General features: G+C 24.1%; 1 protein-coding gene across 3 annotated transcripts in view; it reads left to right on the forward strand.

Moving 5' to 3' along the window:
* The first annotated feature begins 1472 nt into the window (after nt 1-1472).
* LOC122855322 (tyrosine-protein kinase Drl) overlaps nt 1473-17483 on the forward strand; it is a 53968-nt gene continuing 37957 nt past the window's right edge. Inside the window, exons 1-2 of one of the 3 annotated variants that reach the window (XM_044156608.1) lie at nt 1473-1517; nt 1606-1686. In XM_044156608.1, the coding sequence (XP_044012543.1) occupies nt 1680-1686 (7 nt within the window). In that variant the 5' untranslated portion in view covers nt 1473-1517; nt 1606-1679. Of the gene's footprint in view, nt 1518-1605; nt 1687-8654; nt 9150-17483 lie in introns of those variants that run through there. The other 2 variants (XM_044156606.1, XM_044156607.1) reach the window with 2 other exon arrangements.

Raw genomic sequence — 17483 nt, forward strand, 5'->3', positions numbered from 1 at the left:
ATGAAAAGAAAATTCATATATGAATAAGAGTGAAAACGAAATGGCTAATACAAAAATATTGGCATCATAAAAATCATATTTTTATAGTTAAAGTATTCCCAAGTCAATAACGAAACGATAAGGTTGATCATAAAATTCAGTTGGTCTACCATTTTTATCGGTAAACCACCAAACATTTGCTGTTTTTTTTTATTATTATATTTATTTTTTTGGAGTAATATAAGAATATCTATGTGAATTTTTCTCACTTTTTTTTCGTTGGGATATTATTATTATTACCATCATCTTCACGTTGCCGAATTCCATTGCCATATTTCTCAACGACTTGTGCATTCCAACGAGTAAAATAATTTACTTTAATATTTATTTTTTTTTTTCGAAATATTTCCATTTGTAAATTTATTGCTTTACACAGATATGTATTTTATAATTTTAGTTTTATATTGAAGTAAAAAATATTATTTAAAGTTTTCTTTCAAACACATTTGGTGCAGATTTATTTATATTAAAAAAAAAATTTCTTAAAGATTTTCCATTTTCTGATCGAAAGTATTTTGAAGTAGTTCAATTGAACCAACATCGTCATCATCGTATATTTTTAGTCATAAAGATAAACGTAAAATTTAACTGGTTTTTCTTTTTTTTCTTTCATTCTTCATTTTTTTTTTTTTTTTATTTTTACTTTTACTTCATGTTTTTTTTTCTCTTGGCGAAAAGCACTTTTTAAAAATGAGATTTTTTCTTTTTTTTTCTCTTGAAGTTTATTTTATTATTATTATTTTTTTTACTTTTTTTTAAATAATAAAAATATCTTAGTAAAATCAAAATCGATAGTTGGAATTTATGTACTCTACATTTTCTTTATTAAATTGAAAAAAAAAAAAAATGTTTGAATTATTTTAAATGAAAAATATTTTTTTTCTCATTGGTTTAACGTTTTTTTATATTTTTTAATTAAATTAATAACCAAACATAATTTTTATACAAGTATTTTAATCTATTTTTATCGATAAGCTTAATTTTTATTTTCAAATTTAAAATTTTTACCGCGCAAATTAATTCCGCCATTATTAAAAAAAAAAACAAAAAAAAAAAAATTAATAACCCCCGCCATTTTGCATAACGTCATGATTTTTTATGACGCAATTGACGGATGATGAGCAAAAAAAAATAGCTCCAATTTTTTATCATTTTTACATAATAATCCACGCAAATCAATTATAAAAGTTTAATAATTTAAAAGTAAAAATTATCAGTATCATTTTTGTGCAAAAATATTCAAAATCAAAGTGAATTATTTTATTATTTTTATAAATTGTGAGTCAGCTGGGGGTATTGGCTTTTGATCTCATAATTTTCACACAAAAATGCTTCCAAATGTACGTATTATAATTTATTTATTTATTTTTATTTATATTTATCATATTTCACATTGCAAATTATTAATTAAACTTATGTTTTATTGATTATAGATTTTCAACTTGCAAAGAGAAAAATATCGAGTATTTATAATGATGGTTAGTATTTATTATTGTTTTATAATTTATTTCACAAAAATAAATACAAATAATAATTAAATAATTAAACTCTATTATTCATTTCAAGATTTTGTAAAAGAGATAACTGAATATGATGTCATCTTGCTGTTGGAGTAGAGGTCTTTCAACAACCCCTCGTTCATGTCACGTATGTACTATTAACCTTTCTATATTTATCCAATTATATTTCTGATTTTTCATATAAAATAATTGTCGTAAAACCCCAAAGCAATAGTGCATAAAATTGTTTAATAATCAAACTAAAGTATTCAATTATTTTTATCAGTTTTACAAATGGTACGTAGTGTTCCTTGGCTATACTAAAAAAAAAAAAACCGTCGTTTATTTTTATACGTAATCATTTGGCTTTTATTTATTCCAATTATATTTATAATTTAATTAATTAACAAAATAATAATCAGGAATTATTATTTAATATGTTATCCTCGTGAATGGATTTATATATTTCAATTTGTCTCATTCTTCACAACGCCATAAGTAAAAAATAATCAAATAAAAAGTTCAATTATTTTTCAAGTTGCTAGACTTTCGAAATTGAATTTCGACAATTTCGATTTGTAATGTTACGTGAATCGTTGTATTGTTGAATGAAATTTGACCATAAAATATTTTTTTTTAGTATTTGGTTAATTTTGTTTATAAATTATATGATTTTTTCTTCGGTAAATTATAAACTTGTAAGTCTTTAGACAGTTTTGAATATCCGATTAAACTGTCTCGTTCAACTCCCTGTCATTATCAGAATTCCCCAATCAAAGTGTACGTTAACTTGATAACGATTTACGACAAGATGGGTTTAACATGTTCATAGACATTAATGTCTCGATACATACAGTCAACAAAAAAAAAAAAGGCAAAAACTACTAGTTTAAATACTTCAAGTTCTAAAGTAATTGCTAATTCGTGAAAATTATTATCATCATCTTGTGTTTTTTTTTTTTCTCTTGACTTTTAAAATAATTTGTGTACTTTTGGATAGGCTTTTGAGATAATTTGAAAGCTTCTCCTGTGATGCTCTACTTTGTGTTTACTCTTACATTTTCTTTTGATTCTTATATATATATTTCTTGAAAGTACTAAAAATTTTTGATGATGAATCACTGAAAATATATGCAAAAGAACGTTTGATGATAAAACAAAAAGCATGTAAAAATAACAGATGGTAAATTTTATCTTGTGTTATTTTTTGTTTGTTAAAATAAAAAAAAACCATATTAGGTTGATTAGTAAGAATGAAATGATTAAAAAAAAAGAGAGAATGATGAACGTCAGAATGACAAAACTGTTTGGGGTTGAAAGGTCATGAAATCACAAGATACAATACGTTGAATAAATAGACTCAAGACTTCCACTCTTGATACAAATGACCGTACCATCAACAATGAAAGTGATAAATTATTGTTAAAAGCCTCATGGGGATTTATACTTTTTCTTCTTTATATAAACACTAAAAATAAACAATTTTATTTACTTGCTTTATTATTATTAAATTTTTTTTTATTATTCACATATGAAAATCAAATAAATATATAAATTTTTTTAACTGTCAACTTTGCAAAAATTTAAGTTTTATTAAAGTCTTGAAAATAAATTGAAAAATAAAAGAAAAAAATTTGCAACTAGTGCAGAACTGACATGTATCAGCCTGGATGGTTTTACGTGATGCATCCATGAAGAATCAGGACAAGTATGTTGGATTTTAAAAAAAAAAATAAAAATGAAATTGTGTTCTTTGTCACCAAAAAAGAGACTAGAGTTTACTTACTTGCCATCCTGACAAATTTTGCCAAGAAAGATCGTAAAAGTCGGGTCGAAAAAAAAATTAGATCTTTATTTTTTTTTTTTTCATTTTATATATATAATCTTTGACCATCGATGCTGTATACTTTTCGATGGCAATTTTTTTTCCTCACCAATCGAACAAGTCTTAACTACAAATACTTTTTTTTTTTCTTCTTTTTACAAACCCCTCGTATTTAATTTATTTATTACAACAAGAAAAAATTAGTTCCTGTTTGAAAAAAAAAAAAATAAAAAATTCTACAAGTAATTTCATTCATAGATAAAAAAAAATTAGTATTGCTGTATTTTATGCGGCAATTTTTTTTATTGCTCAAACAAAAAAAAATAGTCGTAGTTTTTAAGTACAACAAAAAAGTTTTTATAGACTTTTTCTTTAACAGCTTTATATACATAGAGCCAATGCTAATAAACGATAAATCTTTTTCATTCACTAGATGGGCAAGGGGATATATCTCTATTATGATATTTTGTGTTAACCCGAACAGTAGTTTTGGCATTTTTCCATTTTGTCATATTTTTTTCTCAGTTGAAATATAAAAAGTTTTATAAAATAAATATAAAAAAAATTAAACAAATAGAAATCATATTATTCGAATATTCTCAATGGACAAATAAAATTTTTCAAAGTGTATATAACATTCAAAAAAGAAAACAATTCAAATATAAAAAAGTTTGTGTGATTGGTATCAAACCTAAGTAAGCCGACTACTTTTAAAAAAATCACGCAGGTTATTATTTTTCTTCCTTTCAAGCAAACATTTATAAAAGCTTTTCTTCTCAACTTAAATATATTTATTTTTTTAATAAACAAAAGTCATTATTAATTTAATATCTTATTTAAACATCAAGCTTTTTGCCAACTTAAACTAAAAACATAATAAAATTAAAATCATATTTTTTTTTAAGACAATAATTAATGTATCAAATAAACGTTTGATCTAAGCGAATCATTGAAGTATAAAAGATCAAGAAAGAAAATTCTGTTCTGAAAACCTGGTGGACCATCAACAAAATAAATTCAACTCCCTTGTTGAAATGAATACATATATATTTTCCCCATTCTTAAACACACATTGCAATTATCTTTCAGTATTGGGATTTGGAAAACAAAGAGATAAATTGTATTTTGAGGGGTTGATATTTTACTCAATGTGTGGCAAGTCTGATAAGATACTTGCCAAAATTCAATATGTTATTTTACAATAGCTGAATAATAATAATTTAGTGACGCATGTTGAATCATTGTGAAATTTCATGATGAAATCACAGAAGAATTGAGTCCAAGTATTAATATATATGTATATCATTTAAATTTGCAAATATACATATATTTTGAATGAAGTGAAAATGTGTGCTGGTTGTTTGACAGTTTATATATATAGAGAGATAAAATGATCTCTCTGTGATGGCCAAGGGAATTCTCATTGTTGAAAACAGAACGAACATACCCTTATCTTAAATAGACCAGAATTCCAATTCTAATATTAGTGTGAGAAGATGGACATATTGAGGCAGTCAAGCAAATGACTTAAACTCTGTATATATGTGTCCTCTATTTCATCTCTATTGTTATTTGTGAGTGTGTGGTGGTCTTGATGGAAGCTTGATTGTCTCTTAGATGTGTGCACAAGTAGAAAAGCGATTGTGCTAATTTATAAGGTTAATAAATATTCAAAAAACTTAATTAATTTTAATTTTTTCATCTTCAAATTTTTACAACAATTATCTCTTCAATTTTTTGTTTCATTTTGTTGAGCTTTCAGTAATTTTTTCGACTTGTTTTGAGTCGATAAAATACATTGACTATTCTTTGTTTTTTTGTTCAATCAAAAATAGATAAAAATTCAAATTAAATATTAGACAAATGAAAAAAAAAATATAGTAAATCGATTTACCGATCGGCAATGTTCAATTGAGTATTTTTTAATAGTAAAAATAGAAAATATATTTAATACTCGTGACCTTTGTATAAATTACCATGTAATTTTTTGGTTAGACGATGAAAATAATGATCAAAAATTCGCATGGTGTTATACAAAGGTTCAAAATGTGTAGCTGGTTTAACTTTATTTTTTTATTGTCCTAACCACACACATGCCCAACATGAATCTATGATTTAAATTGTTCGTTATTGATGTTACAAACCTGATCAAACATATTCTATTTGTGTCTGTGAAACTATTTACACTTGATTATACATCAATTTAACTAATAAATTCATATATTTCCTTTGACAATCACAAACAATTTAAATATCATAAAAATTTAACAAAAAAAACTTTAAAAATATTATATAAATCTTGTTGAACTATCAAAAAAAAAAAAATTGTTAAAAGAAAAAAAAAAAGACACTTTGATTTTAAAAGATGAGAAGAAAATTTGTATTATTTTGCCTTCGGCAAGTTTTCCTCAGTCAGGCGTATACGATTAAATGGTATTTCATTTTATATACATATATACTTGTGTATATACGTTAACGTGGAAAACTTTGACGCGCGTTCGTTCGCACCGTCGGGCAGGGATCGTACGATGCGACTTTACTATAAAGAGAGAAAGTAAAAAATTCTATGGATTCAAGTTCAGTCAGTGAATGAGTTTTCGATTCACCGCTTTCTATATGAATTTCATATTGTCGACCCTCGTTAGAGATATGTTGAATTTATCAAATAATTATTTATTTTTTTTTAAATTAATAAATAATTAAAAATTGTACAATGATGATCAAGAGAATCTACATGGTCATGCAACAAATATCTCGATCAATTATATCAGACACATATTGTCTAGTTATTCAACGATGCGTACTATCAATAGAGAAATACCACAAATACAAATCTGCATATATCTATCTTCAATTCATCTTGTTACACTACAATATACACAGTAGTTAGTTTTATGTATACAAGTAGTATAACTTCATCAATTGTATATATACATGTTCACATGACTCTACGATGTGTGATTGATTTTGGATCGATATTAATTAAAAGGCTTAATGATCCATCTGATTGGTGTGTGTCTCAAGGACCTCGTTAACATGTGGATCAATTTTGTACACCCTCAAATTCAACGTCAATATATATACGACAACCTCATCAACCCCTTATTGTTGTTTACAATTCACTGATAAACATCATGATTAATAACAACAATAAAAATATATATAAATAAAAAAATTAAGAGAGAATTATATTTAAAAATAATAATATATATGAAACATTTAATTTAATCTTCTATGCCCAATATCATCATCCCTGCTGAGCAATCAGCCAAGTCAACTTGTGCCAATCGATTGACAATTTATCCATTTTTATCATTATTATTTTGGTCTCCCTTCATGCCGAGTTTTTCTCTTTCTTCATACACCCCATGAGACTTTAATTTTTGTTCTTCATGGTTTAATTTAACCCTGAATCACCAGGACTTCAAATACACAATTTTATGATGAGAAAAGTTTAAATAATTAAATAAGACACACGATAAAGGGATTGTTCAATTACTATGTTTATAATTTTATTTTTGCCAACAGTTGTCGTCTTATATATTTAACAAATCAATATATACTTTTCGTGTTATTCTTTTTTTATATACTTTTTTTCACATAAAATAGAATAAATAATAAAAAAAAAAAAAAACTACATGTACATGCAGTTTAAGTTATACCTCCTCAAGTATATATAAAATTGAATTTTTTTTTTTTTGTTGCATGATAAGAGTAGTATAATTTTCAATAAAATAAAAATATTGATTTAAACAATAAAAGTTGAATGGACTCTGTAAAATTTATTAAATGTCATTTTTGATTTTTATATAGATGAAATTTTATATAAAATACTTTAAAGTAAATTTTTAACTGGAATTTTATCTTTATTTTATTTTCTGAATAATTAGTTTTGAAATGAGATAGATGAGCTGGAATCTATACTTTTCACGTGGAAAAAAAAAACTGCTAAAAATTGAATTAAAAAAATAACATGAAATGCAATTATTCGCCAATTGTAAAGTGGGGTTCCACTGGATTTGATGTAGTTAATTAATATCCTCTTTTATACACCCTTACACCCTTATTTTTGTTGGATATTACTAATTAAAGTCTCGTAACTAGTGCGAATTTCAAAGTTAAAATCTATCAAAAGATCAAATTGTAAAACCGGACAAACTGTCTGTGACAGTGGTGTTGAAGTAAAATTAAGGGAAAGAGTAAATGAAGAATATAAAATGAGGAAAAAGAGTATTGTATACATGTATTTTAAAAATAGGGATGATTGTGTGTATGTATGCTGATGCCTAGAGGCTTTCAAACACTGACTGAGACAATTTTCGATTAAAATGAGATGAAAATAATTTATCATATACTCGTTTAATTAAATTTTCGCGTTGTTAAATTTATTTTATTATTTCTTTTATTATATTCTGTTACAATATACATACATGTTGCTCATCGTGAAGCTTCATATTTTGCTTATCGGCCTCACGCAACTCGCAAGTGTTGCAACAAAATTCCCTTTTATTCATAATCCCAAATCCCCTCTTTATAAATTAATAACAATATACAAATGCACTCTCATACAGACATTTTTTATTTTACTCATTCGCTTTATCAAAAAATATAAATAAAAATTTTTTTTTTTTTCATTCTTTTGCTTATATGTGGTTATGAATTTTCATCGTGATTTTTTTATCATGATGAGTATTGTCAATTTATAACCACACTACTATTGTCATAAAAAATACAAAAATAATTGGTTTTTTTTTATTATTATTATTTTTATATAATAAATAATAATAGTTTATTTAAAATTATATTTCTGGAAACATGAAAGCTTTATAAATAAATCAATTGAAAAAAAAAATAAATAAATTTCAATGAAATTAAATTAATTTTTTATATTGATATTTTATTATATAATAAAAAAAATAAATGTTGAATACTGATGATGAAATCAGTGAAGGGTAGATTACTATCAGTCAGAGTATCTGGCACCTGTGAAAAACCACAGTATTGCATGAAGTTTGTAGCATTAAGTTTGTAAGTCACGTACGCACGATTTCCGGAAATTCGTCATTTATCCGGGAGTATTTTTGGTCGTCTACCCTCGTTGGGACACTCCATGAAATCAGTGAGCGAGATAGAAAATATCTAGAGGATATATCTTTGCAGGTACCACACATAGGGATGAGTATTTTTCATGAGGAACAGGATTTCCCGTTTTTTTTCCTTGAATAACGCTTGCGCAGTTATTCAAATCGAGTGGGTGGTATTTCTTCTTCTCGCTTCGCTTTGATATCGTCAGTACAAACGTCGACGCAGTGGGCAACACATTATCATTTTTATACATTTAAAAAAAATTTTTTGTTAACCACGTGATTCAGTCAAACAATAACATTCACTATCAAAATAAAATCATTATTATTTTTTTGTCAAATAAACAATTATTAAAAGTAAAAAAATTTTGAAATAAAAAAATAATAGTTTATTAATGTAAATAATTTATATTTTATATTATTTTTAATTAATTTAAAATGAAAAAAAGTTGATAAATTTAATTACTGTTAATTCATAGAATTTATTTATTTTTTTTTTTTTAAAAAAAGTTTATCAAATGTGATTGTGTTGTGATGAAAAAATTAATATCCAAATTTGGATTAATAAGAATGTGACAATGTGGTGGTGTAGTTTTATTAAAATTATATATTTACGGATTTTATTATTGCTTGTTTTAATCGGTTGCAGTGATGGTTATTTAAATATTTTTATAAGTCCATCTCAAGTAATGAAACTAATGGGTAAGCTGTAAAAAAATGAAATAAAAGTATAAAATTAACATCTATATAATTGTTTTTTAAATTTTACATCTAGCCACAAAATTTTATTAAAGTTTTATCAAAATTCATTTGAATATACGGGTTTGTATATACACCAGTAAATTTTAACTACGCATAGTCAATACACAGACGAAATGTGTTATAGTCTTTTTGTTTATATTTGGCAAACTTCCAAGAGACTTGTTAAACATCAAATGATTCGGGGTATGTGGTGGTAAAAAGGTTAATATCAACAATTTTATGTTAACCAAAAATTTAACGACTCACAAAAAGCTTTTTTTCTTTTTATGAGCAATACTGATTAATAACTCGTATATTATTTCAATTAAAAATTTTTGATTATTTTTTTATAATTAAATCAAGTTTACAAAGTAAAATTTTATTTACTTTATTTATTTTTATAAATTTTCATTCACCAATATTTTCTTTACTGAGATTGGATTATTATCTAAATTTTTTTTGTTTATTCATTCGCATTTCGTTGCTCCCCTGATTCGTTGGTAAGGGGATTAAAATTTTGTTTAGAATTTTTCAAAAAAAGATATCGAAAAAAAATACCGGAGCAATAGAAAGAGGAAAATAAAAAAAATAAAATTTAAAATCAAGAGAACTAATGAATGCAATTGATTGATTTTTGTCGTCTGGTTCATAACTCAATGACACCTTTTTAAATTGCCAATAAAATATTGAATGAAAATTTTTACACATCAAAATGAACAAATGAAAAAAAATAAATGAAAATTTTTACACATTGAAATGAAAAATTTTTGTAAAATCAAATGAACAAAATTATCTTTGTTTTTTTTCCATCATTTTTAGCATACTATTGACATGAAAAATAAAAAAGTCAATTTAACGTATCATTTGAAATAATACTCTAAAAAAAAATGTACACATTTATTCATGTATCAATCGAAATGTTTATTTTCAATAGATCTATATAGATTTGAAGATTTAACGTGTACTTTCGTCACTCATGTGAACAAAAAAAAATCTACGAGTATCCTTTTTTTTTTTTTTCATCCCTTTTTTTTCCAATAAACAAATAAAAATATAAAATATACAATACCCGAGGCAAAACAATATGCATTTCCAATGGATATATATTTATTTTATATTTTTAAAAAATTTATATAAACTTTAATTTTATTTTTTTCTGTCGCTCCGTTAAATTGTCAAGTTTTATTCGAGTTGAAAAATATATTATTCCATATATATTCATTTTATAGTGACAAAAAGTAATTCATATTTTTATTTATTATATTTTTTTATTTATTTTTCAAAGCTCAACAATATATTCTTCGTTAAACCAAACACATATTTTTATTTTAAACAATATATAATACCGAAAAAATTATTTGAAATTTACTTTGCCTCAATATATTTTTCCTCTCGAGATTTGATATTTTAAGTAAACTGTTGTTTTAAATATTATTTTGTGTAATGTAATTTAATATACACATATATATTTTCAAGATAAATAATGTCTATGACAAAAAGTATATATCATTTTATGAATTTTATGATTCATCATCCCCAAACCGCATGCTCATACAGTAGACTGAAACAAGCAAGTGGATATACTATTCATTAAATAAAAACAAAATATCGTTTTATTGAAATAGCACGTGCGTTAGTAGGGTGTGTCTTTGAGGGGCACTTATCATTCTCTACATGACTAACTTTAAAATACATACGTATATATAAATTTTAAATTTAAAAAAGAAAAAATACAATTTTTTTTCTCTTCCTTTCAACGATGTGGATTTATCATGATAGTACCTTTAGAGTATATATATTTTTAACTGAATTAATATCATCTCTTTACTTTGAATCAACAATGAATTTATGTATCTTTGCCTTTGTGCAAAATATATCATGTAAAATATATTTTAAAATTTTCGTTCATTCCGATTTTTATGAGGCTTCATCGAAGCTACTGAAGAGAAAAAGTGGAAAGCCACTCAATTACTCAGGTGAACTAAAATTTAATAAAAAATTTTTTAAATTAATATATGTAGAAAAAAAGTTTTTATTTTTCTAGTTTTTTTAGTTCAATATAAACAAGTAGATTTAATAATTTTATTTTTTAAAATTATTATTTATTAGTTTTATTACTGATAAAGAATTTATAAATTTTTTTTTTTTTGTAATAATTTATAAAAAAAATAATCTTTAAGATTTTTTTTTTTTTTTTTTTGTTTATTTGAATCAAAAGTTTTCTCGTTCAAGACGTGTCAACTCGAGAAAGATTGAACCACTCGATAATATTTCTTCATCGTTGTCTCCTGTCAGCGATAAAACAGATTTTATTTTATTCATATTTTTTTATCACAGATTGCTATCATGTATTTTTACATGAAAAATTTAGGTCAAAAAAATATTACAAGATGAATTTTTTTTATCTATTTTATACTGATTTTAATAATTTATTTAAAAAATATATTTTATCTTATAATTTTAGATTGAATATTTTAAAAATGGAAAATTAAAAAAATATAGTAGTTTTATTTTTGGATAATGAGAATTTTTGTTATTTAATTTATTTGGGTTATATATTGATTTTAAAAATATAATGGATAAACTATCTGGTGTCTCTTACAAAACTCCAGAAAAGAATTTTAGAATCCAAGCTTCTTGAAAGTCACTTAACTTAGATTGCACTGGTAAAATGACTTTACTTTTGTGAAAAGTTTTTTCTTCATGGACCGTGAAACATGACGAGAACGATGCAATTTGAACCACTGTCTTCAAGTAATCTTGAAAAATATAAAATAAAAAAGAAAATTTCATTTCTAAAAATGAAAAAAAAAAAAACTAATATAACGATAAATAATAAAACTCAGCTGTGATGTAAACAACATTGATAAAAAAGTAATCTAAAAAATAATTCAACTATACATTGTTCGAACAAAAATAAATTTAAATAACTTTTTTTTCCTTCAAGTTAAATTATTATGATTATTTTTTTTGTTTGTTATTCCGACTTTTGATTGACCTTTGTCCGTAAATAAACTTGACTATGTGAATACAGAGTCCAGACAGTGCAAACAAACTGTGTCACATTTGTACGTTTTTGCCAACCCTAAAAGTAAATGGATAAAAAGAAAAATAAAAATCAATTCAAACGCGTTTTTCAAAGTGTCATTTTCCAACACTATTTCAAAATGAGTTTCTACATCGTTTGCATTATTATTTCCATCAAATACAATACTCAAATATATAGTTGTATATTATATCCATAGCTTACAGTCGTTGCACAACGGGAATTTGTAGATTGAAATGTTGCCAAAGGTAGAAATATCTGATGAAATGTCAGAACTTTGAATGTTAAATTATTCGGATATTCGTTATACCACATTTACCGACAGCTTTTTGATTTTAACATGATGAAAATATAATTATCTCATATATACAATATAAATTTTCATTTAATTATTGATTAGTTTAATATGAAAATTTAATTAACAATAATTAGATAATTTAATTATCATCAATATTATATTTGTATTTTAAAAAAGTACAGCTGTCTTTCGCTTCTGTAAATAGAAGAAAAAAATTTATCAAGCTATTCTTTAGCTGACAATTAATAAATAGTTTAAAATTATTAATTACATATCTTGAAAAAAGAATAAAAAATCCGTTTGCTTATGAGTTTAGTCACGCGATTTATACACAAGCAATTTGTCGGTTTAAATATCAACTGATATCGTTAATCGTCTGCAGTGATGTTATAAAATTTTGCATTAAAATCCAATACAGTGTTCATCAGTCTTTGAATATATTCATGTCTCTGATAGGCCAAGACATAACTTCCGCTGGCTACTATCTCAAATTCACTCCCCACTGAGCACTTATTCATGTTACTTAAACATTACATTGCCATATGGTATACGACAATACTTAACACTCTAAAAAACACATACACACTTTAATAAATAAAATCCCTCTTTCTTTCAATTTACCATCAACCCCCCCTGACAAGTTGCTTTTTAGCATCGTAAAAACTTGATTACCTTGCCTTCGATCTCTTCCACTTTGCTATGCTTCCACTACCAACTGCTTGGTTTTTTTTTTCTTTTATCTTTTTGCACAATTTTTCAATGAATTTTGCTTTTCTGATTGGAAAATTTAAAAGCTCTCTTTGTGATGAGGAAAAAAAATCAACCTTTGAGATAAAAAAAAACATAATTTTATTAATTTTAAATTTTAAAACATGCATCATATGGATTTTTTTTTTATATTTACACAATGATGTATTTTTTTGTTTGACTTTCTATAACTTTTTATTTATTCCATCATCGTATTTTTTTTTTTATATCGACAATATTTTCCAATAGTTTCTTAATTAGGAATTCGTCGCCAATCACGCAGTCTGTTTCATCGCTACGATGAGGAATTTTTTTATATTGAAACTCACGAGGGATGTTTTTTTATTATTAAAAAAAAATCACAGCTAAAAATATATATATTTGCGAGACAAAAATCATGATCAACTAAAATTAAACTCTGTTTTTTTCCCGAAGGTATGCAAAACTACTCAATATTTATCACTTCGCTTGCACATAGATAATAAATAAAAATAATTTAAAAAATAAAATTTGAATTATCATATTCAGTGTAGGTAGTCTTTGGGGAATGAAAATAAAAAAAAAAAAGAAAAATATATATAAAATTTAAATTTACCAAGAATGTTTTTTCATACCCCTTTAAAATAATTTTTTTAATTTTATTTTTCATTGTTAAAATTTGTGATTTTAATCAAATTAATGGATACGTCTTGATAAATATCTGAAGCTCGAATTTTTATACACCTCACTTGTCAATAATTAAATTTACTTGAAAAAATAATAATAAAAAAATCAACGATAAAAAGTGAATTTGTCAATATTATGAATTTACTGTATTCGTAATTTTATTCAGGAAATAAAGGGTTGAAAAAATAATAAACTTGATGTAAAAAAAAATGTTAAAAGTTAGTCACTGGTTTATGAAGAGTATCATAACGAGAAACTCTCAAAATGTGATTTGCATTAAGTAGATATTATGCAAACGTATTATATTTCACAGTTGATATAACACACAAAAGTTATATCATCTCAGCTCGTTACATCTATAATTGTCAACATTAAAATTTGAACTCTGATAATGTTATTTAATTTGATGTACATATTTATTAATTATAACGAAAAATAATTATTTACTTGAAAGGATAAACAAATAATAATCCTACAAAGTTAAGTAAATAAAAAAATATATTATTCAATTTTTAAGTAGTAAAGCCTTGTTTTTGTCAGACAAAATGAATTAACAGTTTTTAATTTTTAATTAGCGCTTACTCTTATATTCACTGATGAAAAAAAAATAATAGTTTTTTGTCTATCTCGTAGATTTTAGTATTTAAAATTTAAAAATATATATTTTAAATATTTTCTAAATTTTAAAATTAAATAACTGTAAAGTATTTATTTTTATAAATCGAGAAAATCAACAGAAAAAATTTAATTATAAATTTTAAATACAATTATTTTTTACATTTATTATTTTTTTAAGTAGAACAAACTTATTTACGTCAGACAAATGAAATTAATATTTTTTTAAAATTTAAATTTATAATTACTGTGGTGCTCGAGCTAAAATGAATGTCATTAAATTTATAATATATATTCTTTTATAAATGAAAAATAATTATATTTGTATAGAAAAAAAGATAATATTATAAAAATTTTTTCATATATAAAATGAAATGATGAAAAAGAATGTCACTCAGGTATCGTTTTGCTTTGTCAATTGGATATTATTACAATGAAAATTTCAAAAAAATATTATATATATATATCTGAAATAAAAATGTGTATATATTTGCAAGCTCGGCTCGTTTCGTATATCAATTTCCCTCAGTAAACGAGCAAGCAGTTAGGCAAACTCTCTCGCACTGTTGAATCGCTTTTGCAAAATGCTGAAACAATCGATAATTGATATGCCATGATGGGCACTAACGCGAGCGCATACTCACACCAATTTTCATATATACACCAAACACTGCACCCCTTATTCCTCTTTATCATTGTCGAAAGGGGTTAAAATTCCAGAAACAGTTTTCCAAAATGCGTCAATATTGATCAAGGACCACTCATAAACTCTACGAAATTCACTTTATATATTAATAATATACCTAAAAAATATTTTTATAATTTAAAAATCAATATTTTAAATATAAACTTTACATCTTGTACATACATACACCAAGTAAAGAAAAAACTTTTGTTTAAAAAAAAGTAAAAAAATATATAAAAACTCACGCAAGTGATGAATAATTAAGAAGCAAAGCTTTTGTAAATGCAAAGCTTACTTCTTTTCGGATTACTTTGATAAATCCTCTGTATAAAAAAAATAAAAAATAACAGTCAATAGAACTTTTACATTATCTATAAAAATAAGGATAAATTTTTTTTTTTAAAAAACTTCAATAAAAAGCTGATGAACAAATGAGAAATCAAAAGAAAAAAAATACAAAAGACTTGGTTAAATTTTATTTTTAACTTGTCAAAAGTATATTATTTATGTGTTTTTAAATTTTTCTTTTTTATTTCAACACAATTGTTGTATAATAATAAATAAAAAAAATAAAATACTTGATAAAAATGATGATCAATTTAACGAATGACCAGACATGTCTGTCGTAGGTGGTGAGTTATCCGAATTGGTGTTCGTATGACTATTTAGATTCGAGTGTAGGATAACGTAAACCAGGATGTTTTATTGCTAAATCGGACACTTGTACACGGTTCATGCAAACATGCTTGTGCAAAATGACGAAATATCAGTCTATATATGAATATATTTACGACAAACCACAAATGGTAATTTGTGATAATAAATTGATGATTACATTTGTCATAAATTTTGACATATTATACACTGTTATATCCAATTTTCTATGATTAATGCTTTATCCAAAATCAATACTCTACATTAATATATTTTTTTTTTTAATTAAAACTATTTCTAAACATCAAGATTAACGATTATAGATTTTTATTTTTCATTTGTATATTACTTGTTTGAAGGGGGTTTATATAATTAAAAGAAAAAAGAGAAATATATTTCGATTAAAATTTTAACAATAGATGGATAATGTTGCCTGGATTTTTGACTTTTATAATTGTATTTTATTTTAAACAATTGATGTGTTTAAAATTACTTTACTATTGATTTTAAAATTCATTGAATCACTTATAATTTAAAATCAATTTACATAGATTTTTATTTAATTTTTAAATGATAATAATAATTATTGTCAATGAAAAATAATAAAAAGAAAAATATAATTTTCATAGAGAGAAAGTGATTAAATTAAATAGTATTTTTTTTATTTTTGAATAATAATTATTTTCTGTTTGTTTACAATGTTGAATTTTAATTTAAAAACGATCTGTCAAGACGACTTACTTTAGTGAGGATTTAAGAGAAACTTTAAATTGTTGAGAATTCAATTTACTACACAGTTTGTTAAGGAGGTTCTGTGTGAAAATTAAATTGACGACATTGCAAAATTTTCATCAAAATTTTCCATCAAATTCATATATGTTTATTTTATATAATTAAATTTATCAAAATATATTTCAAGCTTTTTTTTTTTACTAATATTATCACTATTTATTATTAATTCAAAAAAATTTAAATAATTTTCATTTCAAAAGTCAAACAAATGAAAAAATATATTTAACAAAGATCAAGTATTTTTTTTTTTTTCATGACAAACATTCATAAATATGAAGTATGAAAATTTCATTTTGAATTATTTCAATAACTTGGAAATTACAGTTTGTCTCGTGGAATTTTTGACGTAATGAAAAAGCCAGTGACATTGCATTTTTTTTTTTATGTAATGAAAATATTATGAAGCTATTGAATAATGTCTTTTGCTGAGTGATAAAATAATCATCATCTTATAATTTTGTCTTGTTTCATATTTGAATTTTCTAATCTACATTTATTTATTTATTTTTTCATTTTTCAAACAGACAATCGGACATTTCTCGGTGCTATTCACTTGATACCTCTTTGTATATATACACTAATTCAATTACAATTCTCATTCAATGATAACCCCTTTTTCTACTTTTGTATCTTTCATTTTCCCCACAAACGGCGTGTGCGGTTCTTTCGTTTTCCCATCAGACCTTTGAGAATATTAGACAGTTGTTGTTTGTGTTTTTGTTGTGAACACACATATAGTTAAAAAAATAAAACAGAAAATGTATATAGTGAAGAATGAGACTGTTAAAATAA

The sequence above is a fragment of the Aphidius gifuensis genome, linkage group LG4 (genome assembly GCF_014905175.1).
Source record: "Aphidius gifuensis isolate YNYX2018 linkage group LG4, ASM1490517v1, whole genome shotgun sequence".
Classification (NCBI taxonomy): Eukaryota; Metazoa; Arthropoda; class Insecta; order Hymenoptera; family Braconidae; genus Aphidius; species Aphidius gifuensis.